Source organism: Diuraphis noxia, unplaced genomic scaffold (assembly GCF_037042655.1).
Source record: "Diuraphis noxia isolate RWA-SAM2 unplaced genomic scaffold, SU_Dnox_SAM2 contig0005, whole genome shotgun sequence".
Taxonomy (NCBI): Eukaryota; Metazoa; Arthropoda; class Insecta; order Hemiptera; family Aphididae; genus Diuraphis; species Diuraphis noxia.
In genome coordinates, this window is record NW_028301715.1 from 40,145,617 (window position 1) to 40,169,552 (window position 23,936).

The 23,936-nt window shown below is 28.2% G+C and overlaps 2 protein-coding genes and 1 pseudogene across 4 annotated transcripts; all 3 read right to left on the reverse strand.

Annotated features, from left to right (window-relative positions):
* Positions 1-1,089: 1,089 nt before the first annotated feature.
* On the reverse strand, positions 1,090-16,252 carry twz (BTB/POZ domain-containing protein twz). Of its 2 annotated transcripts, none has more exons than XM_089229243.1 (5): positions 16,018-16,252; positions 8,765-8,860; positions 6,720-6,917; positions 5,792-5,997; positions 1,090-1,881 (listed from the first exon to the last, which is right to left on the reverse strand). In XM_089229243.1, the coding sequence occupies exons 2-5, from the start codon at positions 8,824-8,826 to the stop codon at positions 1,439-1,441; spliced, it is 909 nt and encodes a 302-aa protein (XP_089085369.1). In that variant the 5' UTR covers positions 8,827-8,860; positions 16,018-16,252; the 3' UTR covers positions 1,090-1,438. The 2 variants fall into 2 exon arrangements, with proteins under 2 accessions (XP_089085369.1, XP_089085370.1); XM_089229244.1 differs by having other exon boundaries at positions 16,004-16,252.
* Positions 16,253-18,102: 1,850 nt separating this feature from the next.
* Positions 18,103-18,850, reverse strand: LOC149055339 (uncharacterized; annotated as a pseudogene).
* Positions 18,851-21,349: 2,499 nt separating this feature from the next.
* Positions 21,350-23,747, reverse strand: DEF8 (differentially expressed in FDCP 8 homolog). 2 transcript variants are annotated; one of them, XM_089228148.1, is made up of 7 exons: positions 23,446-23,747; positions 23,107-23,258; positions 22,744-23,047; positions 22,479-22,661; positions 22,165-22,406; positions 21,887-22,105; positions 21,350-21,816 (listed from the first exon to the last, which is right to left on the reverse strand). In XM_089228148.1, exons 2-7 carry the CDS (start codon positions 23,242-23,244, stop codon positions 21,625-21,627), a joined length of 1,278 nt encoding a protein of 425 aa, XP_089084274.1. In that variant the 5' UTR covers positions 23,245-23,258; positions 23,446-23,747; the 3' UTR covers positions 21,350-21,624. The 2 variants fall into 2 exon arrangements, with proteins under 2 accessions (XP_089084274.1, XP_015376749.1); XM_015521263.2 differs by having other exon boundaries at positions 21,353-21,816; positions 22,165-22,409; positions 23,446-23,743.
* Positions 23,748-23,936: the final 189 nt, after the last annotated feature.

Consider the following 23,936-nt stretch of genomic DNA (forward strand, 5'->3'; position numbering starts at 1 on the left):
ACTCTAAAAAAAAATTGCTAGACAACGTATATTTGAATAATAAACGCATCAAATATCTCCAGCCTGTAACTCTCAAAATATTAAATAAACATTTATTTTTTACAATTGAAGTTTAGAATTCAATTTTAATCACTAATTTTAATTTTTTTTTTTTTTGGTGCATATAGACATTAAACAAATATGTACTATAACCACATAATTATGTATCATGTATTTTATAAACCCTGTCTCTTAAAATTATTTACTATAAGCCAGCTAGCAGCTAATATGAATCAACGACGGCCGACCACCTAAATGATTACTTCATGTTGTATTTTGTTATCCCTCCACCATCTTAAATCTCGATTTATGTGAAAGATATTAAAAACCACAGGAATAAAAAATAAATATAAAGTAAACGTGCTTACGCCTTTATCGTCGGAGATGTGATGGCTATGCAAACATACATCAAACTACATGTTATTTTTTCACTTGATATACTAGCCTTAAACGCATCTGTAAAAAAATTGTGTACTTTGTATAGTCTGTGTGAAAACTAAAGATAAAACCAGTATGTATCTTTGAAAAGAAATAAACCAAAAAATAGGGTTTTTTTAATTTCTAAACGGTTTTCAATGATTTCATGTCGTTTAAATTCAAAATCATGAACAGCATTTGCCATAGATTTGCCATAGACATATAAAATAATTAAAATACACTATTAAATTAATATTATTAATATATGTTACCGTAATTCAATACGGCATTATTTACGACATTGCAAATCGAGAAACTCAATTGTAATGATATATAAGTATTATTTATTTACTTACGTTACACAAACGAAACAAATACCTACGTATATTTACCATACATACAATGGGTATTATTACGTAGGTTTTGGAGAATTCTGCAGTATTTAATTCATGTTTTAGAAATAAGCTTGTTTTGAATTCATTAGCATTTATTGTATATTTTTTGAGGCTAAAAATATTTCCGGATGGTGGATATAATTTATAAGCCATACAATATGACCTAGTGACCAAGTTTTAATTTTTCGGTGAATTTCATAGTAATTAACTGTTAATATTGACTATGACGACTTAAATGTATATGTAATATGTGAAGTTATCGTTTATTTATCGCGCATAATTCACACCCGCAACAAAATAATAGTCGTATATAATAATTTTATACAAAACGGGAATATATATATATATAAATATTATAATAAAATAGCCAAAGTAAACTTATTTTTAACATGTAAACCAGCCTTAAAAAAATTAATATCATATCTATAATTACACAACTAATTCCGTCATTACATAAATTATCGTATTACACAAATGTATACTTTTCTGGTATAACGCGTGTATATATAATGATATTGTATAATATAACACATTATAATATCTATAAGTTATGATCTGATGATGTCATTTTACCAAATGCGTGGTAGTCAAATGGACATTTTGCGAATGAACAGGTACTCGGAAAACTGTTGCCCATGTACGCCGCCGCCTGTGCTGGCAGCCACCGAGAAACCAGCGTTCAGCAACCGGGTGATGGCCTGCACGCTATTGAGCTTACAGTATCCATTTAACGGGAACCGGACCAAGTGTCTGGAGTCCACGGGCGTCCAAGACACAGCCGGACGTCCGGCCGACGGCTCCAACGCCGAGTGGCCTGTTTCGGGAAAAACTTCATCCAGGACCGCGTGGTCGCCAGACAACATCACCCGCTCCCCGAGGTCTGGACTCACGTGAACGGACACGCATTCGTACTGGTCTTTTGTGCCCGAGAGGCTACTGTTAGACCGGCTCGGGCCGTTGGATTCCCAACCATTTGTTCGGTTGCATTTCATTCGGTCTCGTTTCAAGTTTTCTAACTGTTTACACATGGCTGGAATAATAAACCATTATAGCATTAACTATCTGTGGTAAATAAACAATTAACATTATGTTTCAAGCAATATGCGCAAAGAATGCAGTTGCATTGCTACATAAATATATACTATTAGTTAGGTTAGGTATATATATAATATTATCAAGTTAAGGTACCGTATTATTAAACTTCAAATATATATTTATTAAACATTATTTAACTATTTGTGTAAATAATATATAGGTAAATACTAAATAGGTTGTAGGATTATCTCGATATTTACAATTTTACATGTGTATTTATTGTTCATTGTTTATTATTGTACAAGCATTCATGCATACGGAGATACGTTGTTTCTATTTAGTTATGATACGTTTGAAGAATGGTTTCTCAGAAAGTCAGAACAATTTTCACTATTAATGATAGATACTTGCAGGAATACTGAAAATCTCGTTGCTTACAAATTGCATCCCGTATAAAAAGGTATAATAAATAGCATAATACTAATTGCGTCCCAGTTTTTTTATAGATTCGAGCAGAGCGATGAATTTATTGATTTTACAATGATGTGTGTTTTTTTATTTAGATTTTTTTTGTGTTTACACACAATACGTTGTCGAAATAATGCTTCGATGTTCAACTTCAGTAGCTTTTCCGGTTGGAAAGTGAATCTAGTTGGTGCATTGGGAAGGTCAAATTATCAGTAGTTTTCAAGAGTAACAATTTAAGTTATATCGTAATAATTTAAAAATATTGTGCGGATACTTAAATGTCTAAAGTATAGGTACTTTATATTCTATAATATTAATAGTTAATGCCGTTAATGCCGTTAATGACTTATATTAATACTGTATAATATATTATACATATATGATATATACACAGTGGCGTACTTAGAGGGGGTGCAGGAGGTGCATTGCACCAGGGCCCTTTAGCTGTGTTTTATAAATAGAGCCCTTGAGCCCCTAATCGGCCTAATCAACAAGTAGCAACTGAAACTTTATAAGGGGCCCGAAAAATTAGGTGCACCTCTATGCTTAAATACATAGATACGCCACTGTATATACATACCTACTATAAATGACTAAATGATTACCGTACATAATGAATCTAATTGATTAATTTGTAATTTATTTTATGAGTTCCTACATTTTTTGTTTTTGAAATAATAGCTATATAATTAATAAAGTATAACGCATATCCTAGACTGACAATAAACTGTCTCTGAGTGCACTCAGAATCATATTTCGTATACAATATCATATCATTGAATTTGAATTTAATACTATCCATTACATAAACCCACTAGTAACCTATACTGTACAGCACAGCGACATCCACTTACCAATTTTATTTTTATTTTTAAACCCTGCATCTAAATTGCGTCCCTATTGTGATATCTAAAATATTTAAAGGCGAAATTATTGATTATTATCAAATCAAATTTTTAATTATACTATAATATTTTATATTGAGTTAAAATTATAAAATAAACACAAAAACAACATATTTATTAGTTTACTACCAATAGGCAATAATTGTAATATTTTTTATATATAATAATACATTATTAATTTAAAAAGCAAAAACAATATTTTCAACCTACCTCTAGTAGTAATTATTATTATAAAAAATCCTTAAGCCTGTATAAAACGTGAAGTGAAATAATGATTAGTTTTTATAACATACGAGACGCAATTGATATTATGTACCTACTAAAAAACATTAGGAACGCAACTAGTATGATCCTAAAGAATAATCCGGACGCAACTAGTATATTAACACCAAAAATACGCGGGACTCCATTCGGAAGGAATCGTTACCGCGAGACGCAATTTGTATATGCAGTCGAATATACAGGCATAGCCCATTTCCATCAAAAAACCAGTTCCCTGATTTACCTACGCATAGCTTTTCCCCCCCAAAACGAAAAAAGTATGATTCCCCCGGTAAAGCCCAAAAGCACAAAAATAAATTGTATTACCTAATACAATATAGTACCCATTACACTATAGATTTAATTTTAAAATTATTATAGTATAGTATTATTTATTCAGTTTAATTTAATATTTAGTACTATCGAATTTTATCGTAACAAATTACGATAAAAAATATTTCAAGATTGGATTACTTAAAAACTGTGGGCTTCAAATTTCAAACTTAATATTAAGGTATTTTATTTTTTTTATTTTTTTATTGATCTTAAACAAAACATATATTAGTTGTTGCTATTAAATTAAATACAATTTTTATAATTATTTATATATTTTTATATTTAAATACACATTTTATAATCACGAATAGCATAGTATATTAATAATTGTATGATTTTAATTAGATGTTTTTATCCAGGTATATGTTTTTAACAAAATACACTTTTTTTATAAAATTAATTTTCACTTATGGGGTGTCAAAAAGGTAATTTTTTAAGCTTATTGTATATTTATTTTTGCACTTTTGGGTTGCGTTTGGGTCATATTTTTCGCTTATGGGCAATAGCCGATTCCCCGGACCGTATACCATTTGCGCATCGTCTGTTTACCTGTCCAAAAATATTGTAGGGACATATTAGTTTGCGCATCATCAATAGATAATCGTTTGCACATCACTGTCTATTTACCTGCTCCGAATTATCGTACATCAAATGCGCATCAATATTCTCAACAATAAATTATAAAAGGGTATAAAAATGGTATTACACGATGTATAACAATTAATATTATATATAGAGGATGAATAATTTAAGATTTTTAAACTAAAAAATAAAAATAATAAACATACATAAATATTTTAAGTTCAAATTTCGACAATATTCATCAAAAATCGAAAATTTAATTCTAAAACATTACATATATACTTGGTATCACATTATATCTATGCAATATTTGAAAATTTAATATCAAGTGAATATTATATGTAGAGATTTTAAGACCAAAGTTAACAAACAACTTGCGCTTTGGGTGTACACCATTTTTCATTTATATTGTTAAATAATAATGATGTAGAACCTTTTAAACGGCCAATGCGCAACCGATGTACGACCCAAAAATCGAACGATGCGCAATGGTCTAACAAAAAAGGTCAAAATTAACAATAGTGATGCGCAAACGACAACTGGCGGATTATCAATTCCGCAAAAATTTATTTTTATACCTATTATACCAGATAATATTTCAATATTAGATATGTTTTATAGATAAACTGCATAATATGTTCTAAATGAATATGTATACTTTTTTATAACTATTTGTAAACTAAATTTAACAATATATATTACAATAATATTACAGTTTTTAACTATATTTAAATTTTGTATAATGCTAATGTTATAAGTACTGCTATCGCCTATCTTGTGACATTATTTTAATTTTAAAATATTCTCAGCATCATTAGATAGCCTCCAGAAAATAACCAAAATCGTGAATCATGATCGATCATTACTACCTATATGTAATACTTTAATTTGCCTAATGAAGTTCACATTTCAATCCATACGGCACAAATTACAAATGTTATGAATATAATAATAGTGATTGGACAAAAACGGATGTAAAACAAATAGTATGACAGACGGATAGCTCGATAAGTATCACACAACCGGGGGCTGTATAAAAGACTGCGGCCATACAATATCCTTCGACCAAAAATTTACGTTCTTAACCTTGTCCTCAACGGCTCAGATTACAAAGCGTAAATATTATCGGTATAATCGGTATAATAGTGTCTTACTTAAATACACAATAAACTGACTGTTTATGGGCCCAATTATCTCATCAAAGACAACAAAAGCATTCGAATAAGTTATATGACATACTTATTAAGGCATTAATTAGTTTTATTATATAAATTATTAAATGGATTATTAGGCCGTGACAAAATAATGTATTTACTGATTATAATACTAGATAGGTCTTAAAAAAGTACTTACGAGTTATTTCAAAGTATCTAGCTTCTTCTAGCAATAGATCTATGTCAGTGAAATTATCAGGTAGCGAAAGCTTCGAATTTCTCATAAAGTTGAGAATATGCCTGAACATCTTGCCATCCCTGTCGATGAAATAGTGTTGTTTAAGAGAGTCTAACACTATGGGTATACTACCATTGAACAATTTAGCCAGTTTTGAATCAGGATTTCTGAAATTGGATTGAATATAAGACTTTCGTACAAAATAAATGAATTGTGTACGTTCAATTATTTTGATATACACAACCCAGTTACATAAAATATGTATTGAAATGTATAATATCATTATTAAATTGAAAACATGTGTACTTCAGTAAAAAAAATATGAAGTTATGATTTCCATACTTTTTAAACATGGTATAATTATGACATTAGCGCGAGTATACAAATACATATATAATATAATATATAGCTGGTATGTAACAATATAACGAATTATTCGTTTTTGTATAGTTTCTTCGAGTGTGTGCCTGTAACATCAACCATGGTAAAATTCCTGTATAGCTATATAATAACATGCCAATAATATTTATAGAAAAATACTTTAGCCCACGTAGGTATAATATATCGAGACTAGTAATGCACGACTTTTATGCAAGAATGACTATTGAAGCGTAGCGCATTCGTGTAACGCCAAAGGCGATGACACGGCGTGCAACGCTGAAAGGACCAATCGTTAAGTAAGCCAAAAAAAATAAAATAAAAAGGAAACAGAAACCCACTCTTTGTATCATCGATTGTTGTTATTACTTATTTCCCATGTTTGCTCCGTGACCTTACGCAAATAGGTATATTAAAAAAAAGTTTCATCGGATAATTAACCCAAATTTACTCACGTATACACGCGAATTTCTATACATGTAATGCCATACATATTATACTTTAAACTAACTTGGTTAGAGTATCCAGAGAGGACGTATATATGGTGCCACCGACGTCTATATGGACGGGAGCTGTATACTTAGACGCGGCTGCCACACATGGTATGCCGGCAATGATTTTGTGGTTGTAACCGGTAGTAGGCACTACCGGTGTTGGTGATGGTGAATTGCTGTTGTGTGATACGGTAGGAGATGTAGCCGGCGAATTACTATGAGCAATACAAATAATAATCCAATATTATAAAAATGAAATAAGGAAAAACACATAATAAATCTATGTATAAGAAATAAGAGAGCAATAAATTGAAATATAAAACATTTTGAAACTATTTACTTATACATACACCTAACCAAATCCTGTAATATAAACGTTTGTTAGAATGAATCTAATAAGTCTAAAATTATTTATTTTTGAATTTACAAGACATGCTTATTATTAGTACATATAATATTTAATGCATCATGTAAATTTGAGTAAAACTTTTAAAATAATATCTTTATAGATTATACTTCAGATTTAAAATTAATCACCTGATTTTTATTATAAATTAAAATAACAAAAAAATATTATTCTAATAAGTTTATTGTTTTAAAATGTATTGTTATAGCGGTAAGTTTACTATACATTTAAACATTATGGCTTATAAATAAAATTCAAAAACGAAGAATGACCAAATATTCATTAACAAAAGGTTATGTTTAAAAAAACTTTTTAAAATAATTCTAAATAGTGTTATACATATTTAAAAATAATTTAATTAAATTTAGTAAAAAGCAAATAATTGAGATCGATAGGTTTATTTATTATTTAAAATCAAAAATTTAAATTACAAGTTAATAATTTTTCTGGTACTTCACTATATTAACTTTTAAAAACTTCTTTCAATAACAGAAAAATATATTTGTGTATGTTCCTATTGTTTATATATTATAGTCACGTAGGTACTATATACAGGGTGATTCTTGTATCAAACAACACTTATATGGTGTTTGTGTGTAAATACCACCTAACATACACCTATAACACACAAACACCACCCAAAACCACCCAACTTTGGGAGGCTATATGTTGTAAATGGATTAACGAAAAATGAAAATTTAAACGTGAGAATTCATTGAAAAAATAGCCTTTTTAGTTTATGAAATTTTAAGTATAGGTTGTCATTTGAAAATCAAAAGTTGATAATGGTTAACCTGATAAATATAAGGGTGAAAATATTTAAAAAATATATAGTTCTAGAACAAGATGGTTCTAAAATTTTGAAAAAAAAAAAAATTGAAAAATGTCAATAGTTTTTGAAATAATGAGTGTTGTTTGATAAAAGAATCACCCTGTAGATTAGGTACTACTATACATAAGTACAAACTCGGGTTCAAAACATTTTAACTATAAAAATGTATTATTTCTGAGTAAAAAAAAACTATTGTATAAGTAAGTTGTTAATTGACTAGTTTCTATAATATGCAATTAATATTAAATAGACGTTAGGGATAAAATGTTGAAATTTAACTATTGAGTATTGACTTATAGTAATACTTTGTATAGATTAAAGATAAAATGTTTTATTAATTGCGCTGTATCTTTATTTTTCAACGTTTAAGACTGTGCATTGCAAAATAGTTTTGTTACTGTTCGTAGGATTTGTAAAATAAACATTGTAAGGAAGAATTTACACAAAAATATTATACTCTGAATACATTGTAAAGGATATCTATAACTTCTAATCAAGCAGCTATTTAAATTACACAGTAAATCATGTGGTGTTTTATTTTTATAAGCTTATTTTAATGCTTATAATTGGTTTGTAATATTCTACACATAAGTTATATTCTTATATCTTATAATGATCAATATAATATATAAATTTGCATGAATATTGACCGACAAGTAATAAGAAATCGCCATAATTTACTACTAATACACAGCTGAAGTAAATTAAACTAAAAATGTCTTCATCATGTTGTTATTAATTATAGACACTTACACTGTGCTTCTATTTTCAATACATAGGTATTTATCATGACCATAATATTATTCTATTAGATAAATACGAACCTGATTTTGATCTGTGTAGTTGTGTATAATGATCTAGATGAAGTGAGATCTTTAGGCTCCATTCCGTCCACATCTCGAACCACTTCACACTTTCGTCTAAAAATGGAAAAAAAATTGTAACTCCATTACTGTCTGTGAGTATAATTGTAAAAGTTAGTTGAATACAACATGATGTATGATATATATCAGTGTTATCATGTGAATTATTTTTTGTTAATAAAATTAAAAATATAAAACCAATAGGTAGATCAAAGTACTTAATTCTAATCAATAAAAATAAAAATATTGTATGTATTATTAAAATGTATTGTTACATACTAAACAATTTAATTTTAACCATGTAAAAAATATCATCTTTATGTAGGTAGGTGCATTACAGTCAGATAAAATGATTACAATTTATTTTGAAATTAAATTATGAGGAAGTATATTCACCCACTGGTTTAAAATCAGGTAGATCATTGTTTATTATTGTATGGTGCTTAAATTTTCTATTCAGATTAAGCCGACTGCTGCTTATCTTAAAATACAGCTTATGTATCTATAGTGGGTTGACAAATTCGTAGGCGTCATACATGATACTGAAGATGGTTTTGGCCTGTACACAAAAAACCTTTCACAATGCAACGAAAAAGGAGGAAAATTATAAAATAGTACTGAACTAAACTGCAGTATATAATAAACACAAAAAACATATATACATTAAACATGTAGGTATGGACCACGCTTAAGGTGTAACTGAAAATGATAATCCAATTGTCCATGTTCTATGAAATAAATTATATAAAAATGTCATTTGGGCGAGAGGGTAACATTCACATAATATTATGAATTTATGAATATATAGTTTATTGTATATAGATTAATATCTTGCTCAGACAACGTAGATTAATTTGGCAATAACATTGGTCTGTCTCTGTATAATTTTGCCAAACCAGATTTGTATACACATATTCTGTATAGTCACTGGATATTCAATGTATGTAAACTGTGATTTATAATTTTGTGTTGACAACATCAAATAAACACTATAAGTGATATTATACAATAGGTACACAATTATGAAGATAATAATATATAAAGTGCAATGCTTTCTTATTTGCCATACATCAAGTTTGTATACTATTCATGAATATTATATTAAACGTAATATATGTGTCAACGTGTGTAAATATATATGATTATATGCGTACCTATATATATAGAAAGTATACATATAGAACATATAATATATTTATATGTTAATGATCTTTGTTTGTATTTTGTCATTGGTCACCAATAATTTTGGTAAAGTATTTTATATGTAGCCAAACCAGTATATTCATTACAAAGAAATCGTTTTGTGAAAACATTGTAAGAGAAAATGCGACATCTTGATATTCCAGAACGAAGTAAAAATAAAGCACCTGTCTATGGTCTGTGAAAGCGTCATATTAAAGGTCAATGATATTTGTTTCGCTTCTTCACATTATCCGGACCTACCTGTTGATGATGATACCAGTTGTACCGGACGGAAGGCACGTGACATTAAACATAATAAAAAATAAATAAAACGCGACTGTGCCAAAATCTACTTTTTTCTCTTTATTTTTACACTACATATTATATAGACGGAGAGATTAATACGTAAACTAGTGCCATTAGTAAAGTGGTTTCGTTTGCATGTTACATAACTATAAAATGTAAGAATTTAGACTCTCGAGCCTAAAGACTTTAAATGTTAAATTATTTTATAAAATTAAATAATCAATATAAAATTACTTCTAAAATTAAGTTGGTGTTCAAATGTTCAATTATTCCATAACACTAAAAACAATTTAAGTTATTTGGTTAGGAGTAATATTTTATTAAGATTTAATAACTTTAAAATACTTTTATTTATTTATATACAAATATTTGTATTATATTTTTAATAATAATTGTAGACATTCGTTATAAGTGTTATTACTTATTATATTTAATAACTATTATGCTTGTGTGCAACAATATTTACAACTTAAAGTGTAGATCTTAATCATAATACTATATATATATTCTTACAGTACGCATCGAAGATACAGTAATTGGAATAAAAATCCCTAGACAACGATATTACTCACAACCATATGAAAATGAATAAATGATTTTAGTATTGAACTACAAATAGGTATAATATATATTATACTTATACATATCATTCAAAAAATTAATATATAATATTATAAATAATTTTAAATAAATTCTTAATATATATTTAAATAAATATTTTTCAATAATCGAGTCAATACGATAACAATAATATATGTATATTAATTTTTTGAATAATAAATATAGTATATAATATACCTGTTTGTAAAAAGTTTTTATAAACATTTTATTCATGTGAGTAATAATTTAATATGGGGATTTTTTTTTTCTGTGGTTATTCGTCAAGGTATTTTTTTTCCCGGGAATTTTTATTCTGGGATTCGAACATACACACACCGTGCATCAAAAGAAATGCTCCGTTGAATAACCATATATTATATTAAATCATGTAGGTATACATTTGACATTTGATTTTAAAACATCTATATCATATCTGATATCTATACATATTAATATTTGATTTTTAACAATATTTTACGTATAACTTGAATTTCTTAAGCTTGCAAACTAAATATTTTATCATTTACGAGTATATCTTATATCATACTTTCATTAAATATACCTAACGTAACAAGGCCCAAAAAGTACTTTTTCAGCATGTTCTACATCAAATTTTAACTTAGATACAAATACTTTGCACGCAATTACATAAATAACATCTTTACTATAAAAAGTTAAAATAGTTTCGTTTCGTACTACAATAGTAAGCACAGACCTCGTTACATCAGTAAACATGTAAGTAAACAATATATTAAGATATAATATGACATTATATGACTAGGTATATTTCTTTAATTACGAAAATATGAATTTTTCAGTTTTTGTTGGAATGTACATCTATAATACCTATACCATATTTAATAATCATAAGTGCGGACTTCTCGAGTATAAATACGTTTTGCTATGATAACCGATGTCCGATATGTATTATAAATATTTCATATTTTCTGTATTTAAACAAGATTATATAATTCAAATGTTCTATGAACAATATTTTTGATTCGTGGGAAAATTAGATCAAAGCGAAATTACCGTTGTTAATTACAACTTGCTAGACATCATACTATTCGTAATTATAAGAATTATTCGATTCCAGTGAAAAGATTGAAAGTGTAAAACATCGTCCATGGACGTGCACGGCGAAGTTATAACTAATAACCAAGGCTGAGCATTAACGAGTTAATAAGTTAAAGTTAAGTTAAAAAGTTAATTTAATTTAAATTCTTTAACTTAACTAGTTATATTTAGATTTTCATTAACTTAACTCTATTGACTTCCAAAATTTATTTTTAATTCACGTAAAATTAACAAATTAATTTTTATTTTAAAAGAAATAAATTAAGTTAATTTTTTTTGTTCATAATTTTTTAAATTTCACTAGGTACAGTTTAAATTTGAACATTTTATATTTTAAAAATATTTTGTGATTGTTTATTAAACATATAGTGAGTAATACTTTATCTAAAATGCAGTAAATGCACACACACAAAAGATTATATTTGTTTGTAAGGCTTAATTAAATAATATTAATTCATTATTTTCAAATATAAATTATTATTTATTATTTATTAGATAAGTATTACTGTTCATTTAAAAAAATTAAAAACTCGATGAAATACGATATTATACTATATATGGAAATTCTGTACAAAGTATAAACACTATATACCTAGTCATAGTCTATAAATTAGTTTTGGGTTTGTAAAAAAAGTACGTTAGCGTTGCAAAAAAAATTTTTTTTTTAATTTAATAGTTCAAAAAATTTGAATTAGCTTTTAACTTAACTGAGTTAACCAAAAATTAAATTAACTTTTAACTTTTTCTTACTATAGAGCATATAAACTTAACTGAGTTGAGAAAAATCATTAACTTGCCCAGCCTTGCTTATAACTCATCATAAGTTACCTGTTTAGTATTTCGAACATAAAATCATGTTTCATTTGACATTTCGCATTTAGATGATTTGAATATGTGCGTATAAAACCATATAAGACATAATTGTAACCGCGTCTAACATTAACTAGGACGTATGAAATAATAATATCAATAACAACAACAATATAATAATATTGCATTGCTTAAACGCCTCAGTCCTTCATCGTCACTGTTATAAATGCTAATGTACCTACACATAATAATATCATAAATAATATTGAAGACAATATTAAAATATCTATAGATATCTTATTCCTCCGTAAATAGTGTGAACACGCGGTGTGTGTGTGACTTATGTTGGATGATCTCGCTCGCGCGACGACGAGGCTCGTGGGAACGATCCCGCCGGGATGGTGTACCGTACATATTATATACATGTTATATATATAATATTAATATAATGATAATGATAATAATATGAAAAACACGTGGGAAACGAATATACGCGGGCCGTGACCACTCCGGGCGTACGGCACGAGTACCCACTGCTGCACAATATTATGTATGATGAGTAGGTACGCGTAGAAGAGCACCGCGTGTACCCATATATATGTATATTGTATCTTGCATATATATAATAAAGATGAATATAACACACATATATATATATATATATATACATACACACACATACATATACTACCTATATATGGCTGTATAAATATATGCATTTACGTAGGTATACATATATATATATATATATGTATGTATGCATAGAAACAGATACAAACACTCACAGATATACATAAAGTCCGGTCATCCCTGCCCGGGGGGAAACGGCCGTGCGGCAATGTGTATAGCAATGAGCGGGGGTCGGTTTATTGGCGGAGTAGGGGGGAAGGGCACCGGAGCGCGCGGTTGGCCCCGGGCACCAGCACGATTGTCGCCCCGGGTCGTGTACGACCTCATGTCACGGCACATCAAACGCGCACAAAAACATAAAATAAAAACCGTACACCTACGGGCGGTATTCCGAGGGAAAAAAATATAAAAATAATAAACATGTGCACGTAATGATTTTCGCCTCCAGTGTGTATATATACGACCGCACACACACACGCGCGCGCGTTTATGTACGCATATTGATACATACTTATGATGATGATGCATATACACAAAATCAGTACTCGGCACACTCACAAATGGGTTACGGGCGCAAGCCCGCGAGATCGTTCGATTGGATTATTTTTTACGATTTTATTTGTGTTTATACCTAGGTAGGTAAATCATACCTAAGACCTAACACATGTATTTCATACTATTATTATTTTTTCGATGACAGAAATTCTTTCCATGAGGACCCTTACATTGCAACTATACTAAAAAATGAAAATAATTTAATCTAATATATATTAATAGACTATATTACGTATAATATATACATTACACAATCCATTTCGACATCCAACGGTACTCGCTCATTAGATAAGTAATTATTATGTATATAATAAATATAATAATTAACATATATAATATAATATAAATATATGCACCTGAAGCCTGTAGTACCTAATTTGATAATTTAACCTATTTTTCCATAAAACCACTAATCGCCAATATATAACATTATGCGATCATTAATTTGTAAAGTATACGAGCGCACGTACATATATTATACTATACTTAAATGCGTGGGTGCACTCACAGCGCCTTCAATAAATCAAGAGTCTTATAACAATAATAATAATAATGGGCAATACATCATATCATTATGCATGTAAATTTACTGGCCGACGATCACGATGACGAACACGTCATGCACGCAACGCCGACCGATTGCAGTGTTCAATTGGTATCTTATTTTCATGGTTTCTTTCCAAAAAGATATCGCCAACTATTACATATATTGATATATATAGACATATAGTTTTATAATATATATATATACTCATGAGTGTAATTTTTTTAAGTGCGGTAATAACGATTTTACTTATATATTGAGGCGGGCATTTAACCTGGCGGATATCTATTGAAAATAAAAAATAAGGAAATCTGCAGTGAATTATTTTGATAATAGCCCGAGATCTTTTACAAACGCGTAAACGTTAAAAGTCCATAATATAATTTATGAAAAATTTCTGTTATAATAGACGAACAAAAAATAATAACAATTTTTCAAACTAGTTATTTGAATATTTAAATTTATTAATACACTTTTATAAGATTCCCAGATATTGTATTCATCGATCCAACGGTTAAACAATTTTAAATTTCACACTAGTTACTTTGTAATTAACAATAGTAATAAATTAAATATAATAATAAGTATATAATATTTAAAATATAATCACTATTTGTAAATATAGGTTTCTTATAATAGTGTAACTAAATGATCACATAAATATCAATCAAACATTTAATTATAAAATTTAAAATTTTGACAAGATTATTATTATTATGCAATTATATTATATTAGGAAAATAGGAAGTAAAATATGGAAAGCGCCTTCTACCAATTAAAATTCCAGATATTATAATATACCTATTAAATGGTTAGGTAAAGCCTAGGTATATAGCATAGTCTAAAGATATAATTTATTCATTGCACATATTTTTATGTTTTTATTTAGTCTTCGACAAAGCCTAGGAGACCAAATTTCAATGAAAAACTGGGGGACTAGCGACTGAATCCTCTTATTTTTCAATCTTGCGACCATGGATTACATTACACAATTGTCAATTGAAAACAACATTTTTAATTATGGATTGATAAGTACTATATAATAATCACAATTATTTATCTGAAATAAGAACTAACTAACCAAAACTGGCATAAATCATGGAAAAACTGATTTCAAAATTGGAGGAACACCATGTTCCCCAAATTCCCAAAATTACACAAATGAGTAATGACAAAGCATATACGAATAATTTTAAGTGCACCAATAGAATAAAAATATAAAATTAATTTTCTCAATACTATATGGTTATTGGTCGTTATTTCTTTACATATTAAATCTATAGCCTAACCATTTTTTCAAGTCAATATCTAGTTGTTAGTCGCTCCTATACCTAATAGGTATATTCTTTATATTTTGCGTTATTCGTTATATTATAACGAAACATTTATTTATTAAAATACATGCATTATTCTTAAACTAGGTTTTTACTTGAAAACTTGAATGCGTATTATAATTATTTAATTTGAAATAATAATTAATAAGACTGTAATCGTACAATTCTCTAGCTACCTTTTAATAATCGGCCCGGACTCCAGGATGACTTCTTTTAGACACAACAAAAGAAAAAAAGAAATTTGACTTTAAGAATTAATAAGATTAATCGTTTATGTATTTTAACACAAGCACATTGCCTAAAAAATCTTTCAACGTATTATTCGGGATGAGTATTGTTAATGATCGGATTAGATTACTTGAAACACTCGCATTGTGGTTATCCCGAGTACTGAAGCAGTGAACAGCACGCACAGATTATAGAAGACCGCCACAGCAAGGTAGAACCTCGCCATCTGGTGTTTCCAGTGTAGCCACTGAACGAATTGTAGAACATGTCGTTTGCCGTATACGATATTATTTACATACAATTATTATAGTGGAAAAGTAAAATATTGTACCAAAATGTTTGGGATTTTGAGTTTTACCTAAGAATTGATAAGTAACGCCTAATTAGGATGCCATGGACCACGAGTCTTAATTCTGAAAAGTGGGGTACGATCCATCTTTCCAATTTGCATTGGATATGACTTTGGTTATATTAATATTCTCAATAGTTTTTTATTCTGTGCCCCCAGCATCAAAGAGTGCAATGTTAGAATAATTTGATTTAAATTAATTGTATGCCATTACTACTACACATTTTTAGGCTACAACTCGTTTGCGCGAAAATACACAACTTGATTGCGCACGTATATTTTGGCTACCTGTGACAAAAATCCCTATTATCAGAAGTCGTTGCGCACACATTTTCCTTCTCACTTTAAGAGTACGTAACAGTGGAATTTGTTGTCTCCGTCTTACCAGTGCGTAATATAACAAATTCAGGGGCGGCATTTGGGGGATGACAGGGTGTGCGGTTGCACCCCTTACTTTTAGAATGTTACAATTGGCCTGCGCCTTGCTGAAGCCTAAAATAATGCACGGGCCACGAATGCACAAATATTTATATGATTAAAATCAAATTGTAATAACCGGTCTATAATGTATGGAAATAATTGAATGCAGGATAATATACATATACGTATGTATATCTATTTTTATATGGCCTGGTGAAATTTCAAAATGGCCTGCTTGGAAAAAAACCTGAAATGACGCCCCTGAACAAATGTACGCTCAGCAGAACACTTGTAGCTCCTTTAGTTTAAAAATTACAGTAGATCGACCCAAGTGTGTCCATCTTTGAAAATACAGGGAGGGGAAACTTAATATTTGCAATAATATTGACCATTCTGTTAACCTGTTAACTGCTATATGTAAGTTTACGTAGAACAATATTTTATGACTGTATAATATATATACAATAGTATTTATTAATTTATCATAACTATATAATTATTTATTAAATAAATTACACTTGGTAGTTCAATTTTTAATAAAATATAAAATATACAACATAAATAGTTCACTTTATTATTTAATTCTATAAGTGTCAATAACTTAACTTAATACAATAACTTACTACACTAGAATAAATACTTAAATAGTATATTATGTGGCAAGGGCGGGAAGTGAGCCATTTCAGTCGCTGGCGTCGTGTGCGTTATGAGCATTTTTAATGTACTGTATATTATGTGCTCATAACTCACTTAAAAATTGAATTATCGTAAAAAATCAACATACAAACACAGATAATATTCTTATCATCAAATTTCATAATAGGTCGATCCACTGTAATTTTTAAACTAAAGGAGCTACAAGTGTTCTGCTGAGCGTAAATTTGCTATATTACGCACTGGTAAGACGGAGATAACAAATTCCACTGATACGTACTCTTAACAGGCTTAGGACTGTCTGTTTCAAACTTTTAAACAGGTGTGATTAAAAATGTATGTGTGTGTGTGTGTAAGATGTGTGTTACATAACATCATTAGTCAATATAAAAATATAAATAAATAATAATAAATAATATAAAATATAAATACAAAAATATACTACAATTAAATATTAACATGAAGTATCGTCGTAATTGTTATTATTTTAAATTAAAATATGATGGAATTAATTTCCAATATTTTGTATGTAGGTACCTGAGTTAAGCGGTCGATTGTTTTATTTTATAAAAAATATATGTATTTATTTATAATGTATTTATTCCACATATCTTGTAAGTATTCTTCTTTATGTAACTACAGTTTCCTTTCAGTTATAATTCATTACATTGTTTTATATTGAGTTAATTTTTAAATCTGTTTCACATTGAATTTGCATGAGTATATCAATGACTTGATGTAAATGTGGATGCGGTGTATAAAAATTGGCTATTATAATGTTTATGGAAACTTTCTGCGCTATTCGTCGTCTTGGGATTACCATTTGGTTCACCAGCCCATAAGATTGGTGGAAAATTGCTATTAGAGTCAATATAATATTCTAAAATATAATCTGAGAATATAAAACTAACTTTCAGTACCAGGTGCTACCGCCATAAGATCTGTAAAGCCATCTGAAACTTTATTTGGTGGTAAATAACTTAAACCATAAAAATATTTCATCCATCTTCCAATTTCCAAATCTTTTAAATATTTATTCAGATAATATTATTTTATTTTGTTGTATTTGCTGAACCAATTATGTCCTAAATGAAAGGTACAGCCAAAATGTTTACATCGATGAAAAATTTGCAATACCGCAAAAACAGGATGAAAATTGATTAAATTAATTTCATTACCTGTCATTTCTAAGCATATATTGTTTAGTGATTGCCACATTTGTATGCAAGCATTTATGTGTGCTTGTTACGTAAAAACAATAAGCTACGGGTACGTAAAAATTATTTTGAAAAACGTGGATTGTATAAAGTTGAATAAAATGATTAGGGGTATAATATGAAAAAGTTCCATCCCCAAACATGTGTTCAGAATATTTGAGTAATCCTAAGTTTTTTTTACACGTAAATATAAATATTTTTTTATCATCAATGAGAAAATAAAATTTATTACCTTGGTATTGAATGTCATTTTGCATGTTGATCAGTTGAATTCTTGCCTCTTCAAAAGATTTTGGTAAATTTGGATATTGTTTTTTTCTAGTTTCATACATTGACAATTGACCTTCGTAGTAATTTTACATCATTGTGTTCTAAGTTTGTTGTAAAATTCTCTGTATTTCGTTATTCACGGCTTATTTATTTGTTTGGTTTTATATACAAATCGTTTTCTGAACTACGTTTAACGGTACTTCTGGATTTCTGTTTATTTCTCTCGTCATTGTTCGATTATTATACTCCTCATGATCATAGGCGTTCGCAGACTTCAATTTCCGGTCGAGCCTAGCAACAATTAATGCCCCAATACTTGGACAGTGCCCCTATATATATATTTTTTTTAAACACATTAATTTATACTATAATTGTAAATTAAAAACTGAATAAATAAAATCAAGTTGTACGACGTACAATGTACGTGCACTCAACATTAATAAGCTAATTTCTAGACATATTTTTTTTTAAATAAAATATTATGAAGAAAACACAATACCTAAAAATTAAAAAAAAAATTGTACATACATAGTATTATATTACATATGTTGTATATATTACATATATTATAATGTGTTATTAGTTATTACATTCAATATTTAAAGAATTATAAATTAATTCTCCTAAATCCAATAATTTTGAATTCATCAATGACCATGTCAATATTAATACTATAGATGTTAGTTTTTGTTCAGTAAACATGAATAATAAACTATTAAGTCGGTCTTGATGTATAGTACTCCTTAACTTATTTTTTACTATTGTTAATTTAGAAAATACCCGTTCACAGGAACAACTTGTAACTGGTATTACACTGAATAATTTCAGTAGAGTAAAAAATCCATTAAATGATTTTATGTAATTATTTGCTTTCATATATTCTAGCCATTCATGAATTGATTTATTATTAGTGTTACTATTCGGTTTACCATCGGTAGCGGGTAAATATTTTAAAAACTTTATCTCAGATACTAACATCTCTTCGGGGATATTAGCAAATGTTGATAGAATTGAAATCATTTTATGTGTAAACTCTAGACGAATCATTCCTGGCTCCTGCTACAGATTGAACTAATCAACTAATTGTACAGTTAACGAGTTAACTAAGCTAACCAACCAGCTAACTCGCTAGTTATAGACCATATAGTGCATATTACTTTGCAGTGTTTTTGTTAAATGAATAAATCAATAAAATCGATTTAATGGCACACAAATATTTGTAATTTTATTTTACTATTACGACAAATAAAATCGTCAAGTTGTAATGATCTCCTCGAACATTTTGTTATAATTAAATATTTATATATACCTACATACATTTGAAATTATGTTATTATATGCCCCTTAAAAGATTCCGGTCGAGCCGGGTGAGCCCCGGCTCGCCCCGTGCGCACGCCTATGCTCATGATTAAGAGAGTTGATTACTTTTATAATTTTGTTTAATTTATTAATAATAACACTCCCTGGACATTTTATATTAGTACATCTAAAATTAAAAATTTCCATTTATAAAAACACGATACTCACTAAATTTATAACTGTCAATATTAAAACATCGTTATCCTCATCAAGTTTCAAAAATATTAGAAATTTTTACGTCTATATTAAATAGTTTACATCGTCCAATACACTAGCCACAACTCTACTGAACCATACCTACTGAAACTATCCTAAAAGTAGTTTAGAAAATCCAAAATTTTATAAATCTATACAATCAATTATAACTTATAAGATAATATTGCTATAAAATATTTGATAATTTGTACTGCAGTCTGTGGTGATATATACATGTGTCATGTGTGTGAATGTGTTGTAGTTGTGCGCAAAAAAGTGATCTATTTTCAGGTAAACGACTGAATTCGTCATGCGTAAGCGAACGGTCGATTTTCAGATAAAAAATGTTGAAACCGCGCAAACGAGTTGCAGCTCATTTTTATTAGTCCTTTTTGTTTGTGGTCCAATGTCCAATAGAAATATATATTTACCCTAACCTAACCTAATTTCTTTTTTTAGAACCGCGTCTTGTGTATGGGGGGGGGGGGGGGGGTAGTCAAGACTCAAGAGATACACTTTTTGGTTAACAGGGGCGCCAATAAAAGTTTCAATTACGTTTTTTTATTTAATAAAACCCTTAATTATAATAATAATACAATAGTGAGATGTTCAGTTAAGTAAAAAAAATTACAACACTGCAATTCCAGGGCTTGTTTAATTTTTCAGTAATATTTAAAAATACTGATTTCTGTCTTACAACGTATAAATGTCATTTACAATATTTTTTTGTAATTTTAAGACTTAAAAAGTAAACCAATATTTACATAATTAGTATTGAAAATAAAATATATATTTAAATAAACATTAATATTTATATAATTTAATTAGTTATCTAAATTTCAATCCTATTTTATAAAATATTAAATATCAACACAATAATAATAAAAATATCACAGTGATTAACCCTTCTACAGATACATTTTAGTATTTAGTAATTATTATTATTTTTAAAGGCAACTATTATTACTATAATCCAATTATAAATTAAATATTTTTATGTAAGATATTAAATATTTAAAATAGTATAAAATATTTTAAATGTAGGTAAGTATACAAAATAAATAGTTGCAGATAAAAATTTTAATTATATTTCAGAAGTTAACTTCTTGAAGGTCAGACCGTTCTTTAATTCTTTTACATTTAGGGCAGAAATTTCTATTTTTCCAACATTGGTAGTGATAAACATTATCACATTTATCACAGCTATGAGCATCTTCATCAAATGGGAATATTATTGTGTCCTTTTGACAGAGCTCACAAATATATCCTTGATTTTTACAAATCTAATAATAATAATAATAATATCAGTTTAAATTATTATGTATGGTGGTTTTATTAGAAAAATTAACCAACTTCGCATTCATATCGAATATGTTTTTCACAGACATCTTTTACTCGTAATAAATCTTCTAAAAAAAGTCCTGACTTTATTTCAACCATATCTTTCATGCTATACAAAATACTATCATATAGCAATTCATGACATCTAGATGATATATTTTTTAATTGTGCATTCCAAACTTTGCACAAAACCAAATATTTTTTCATTTTAAATAAGCTATTTTTAATGTTCTATAAAAAAAAAAAATAATAAAACATTTGAATTGTAAAAATTAAATTTAGTTTCTTACTTTAATTTGATTTAGTGACTCTAAATATGTATAGAGTTTAGGGTTGTGTTTTTCCAAATTATACATCTTTGATTTATATTTATAATTAAGTAGTTGAAAAGATGCCTGACTCACAATTTTTTTATCAAATTGCCAATTACATAAAACACGTGCTGGTATTAAAGCGGTATTATTCCAATGGTGTAAAGGGCAGTAATATTTGCCATCATAGTCACATAAGCGAGCTTCTAATGAAAGAGTATCTTCTAAAGATAAAAAGATGAGCAATATGATATTGTTATTATGTGTAATTCAACTAATTATTTTTACATTACCAGAAGAAATTTTTGGGTTGCGAATACGGATATATGATTGACATTCGGCACATTTGTAATCTTGAGATAACAAGCCATTGGATGGAGTGATAGTCAAAATCATAGAATGTTCACTAGCAATAACTGCAGTACATACCCTTTTAATTTTTTCCACACAAAAAATATGGCAGTAGTAACCACAATCTACACTTATTAAACAATTACATTTAGATAATTCAATTTTTAGATATCTAATTAAAAAAACCAAAAATATCCAATATTTTACCTGAACATTCATACAATTGATGCATATATTTCCAAATGGTTTTTGTACATACGTCACAAAATTTACTTTCTAACCAATTTGGCTTCCATACAAAAGATAAATGATGACCAAAAACCACTTTTGTTTCATTTAAAAGATTTTTGTTTTCTAGAGCCTTAATTTCTGTTATCATTTCTAATTTTAACCTTAACTCTACTAGTCTTCTGACCAGTCGCATCCGTTCTTGACTACACTCTTTAGTAATTCTTATCATTTGATTACATTTTTCAACTTCTTTTTCCAAAATATCCTCATTTAGATCATTCTTAAAAATAATAAAATATAAATTTACAAACTGAAATAGGATATTTACTATTTATGTACTTCATTTATTGTTAAGAAGTTATCAGACACAGATGTTGAACTTTCGGATGACACTGAATCAGATGATATTGATGACAGTGAAATCACTGAATCATTCATTTCAACATTCAGTAAAAAATCGTTGGGTAATGAACTCATAGAAAAGTTACTACCTGTAATCATAAAACACTTTTGACTTTAGTGTGGGTTAAATTAAAAACTTAACTTCAGACATTTGTTAAATATAATTTTCATAATTAGTAATTATTAACAAAATAATACAATTATAGTTTGTACAACAAAATAAAGGCCATTCATTTTAATATAAAAATTGTTTAGTAACAAATATCAATAACATACCAGATAAATTTATAATTTCTGAAATATATTGAATTACTACTTAGGAAAATGTAATACAATTAGTTATGGCGTAATAGAATAACTTAAATAAAAATAAAATAAAAATAAAAACTCATAGATTAAGATTTTTGTCCACCATGACTTATGTCATTATGTAATTTTATGATCACCACTACAACGCGAGACGCGACCTAAACGTCCTAAACTACAAATTGATCTGTATTCTGTGCTACTGTGCTAGACGCTAGTGAGTAGTGGCTAGTGTACTACAACTTTACCAGTAACCAACCAGTATAAAAATTTTATGTGCCAGTATGATAGGATAGGAACTATATATATATATATAGGAAGTCGTGCCAATGTGTCATAACAAAAACACGTGTTATCATTGAATCACTTACATTTCTGATAAGGATAAATGGTTCACCCATTATTTTAATACCATGAAAAAACACAAATGTTTTTTATATATAAGTCATATTTTACTTTAA

Excerpts from the sequence above, each read along its gene's own strand:
- twz (XM_089229243.1), bottom strand. The coding sequence starts at position 8,826 with ATGGAGCCTAAAGATCTCACTTCATCTAGATCATTATACACAACTACA. Across the intron at positions 5,998-6,719 it reads TCTCTGGATACTCTAACCAA|AAATCCTGATTCAAAACTGG; the intron begins GTTAGTTTAAAG and ends ATCCAATTTCAG. Across the intron at positions 1,882-5,791 it reads TAGATACTTTGAAATAACTC|CCATGTGTAAACAGTTAGAA; the intron begins GTAAGTACTTTT and ends TTATTATTCCAG.
- DEF8 (XM_015521263.2), bottom strand. The coding sequence starts at position 23,244 with ATGAGTTCATTACCCAACGATTTTTTACTGAATGTTGAAATGAATGAT. Across the intron at positions 23,048-23,106 it reads ACTTCTTAACAATAAATGAA|AATGATCTAAATGAGGATAT; the intron begins GTACATAAATAG and ends ATTATTTTTAAG. Across the intron at positions 22,662-22,743 it reads TCAATTGTATGAATGTTCAG|ATTGTGGTTACTACTGCCAT; the intron begins GTAAAATATTGG and ends TAATAAGTGTAG.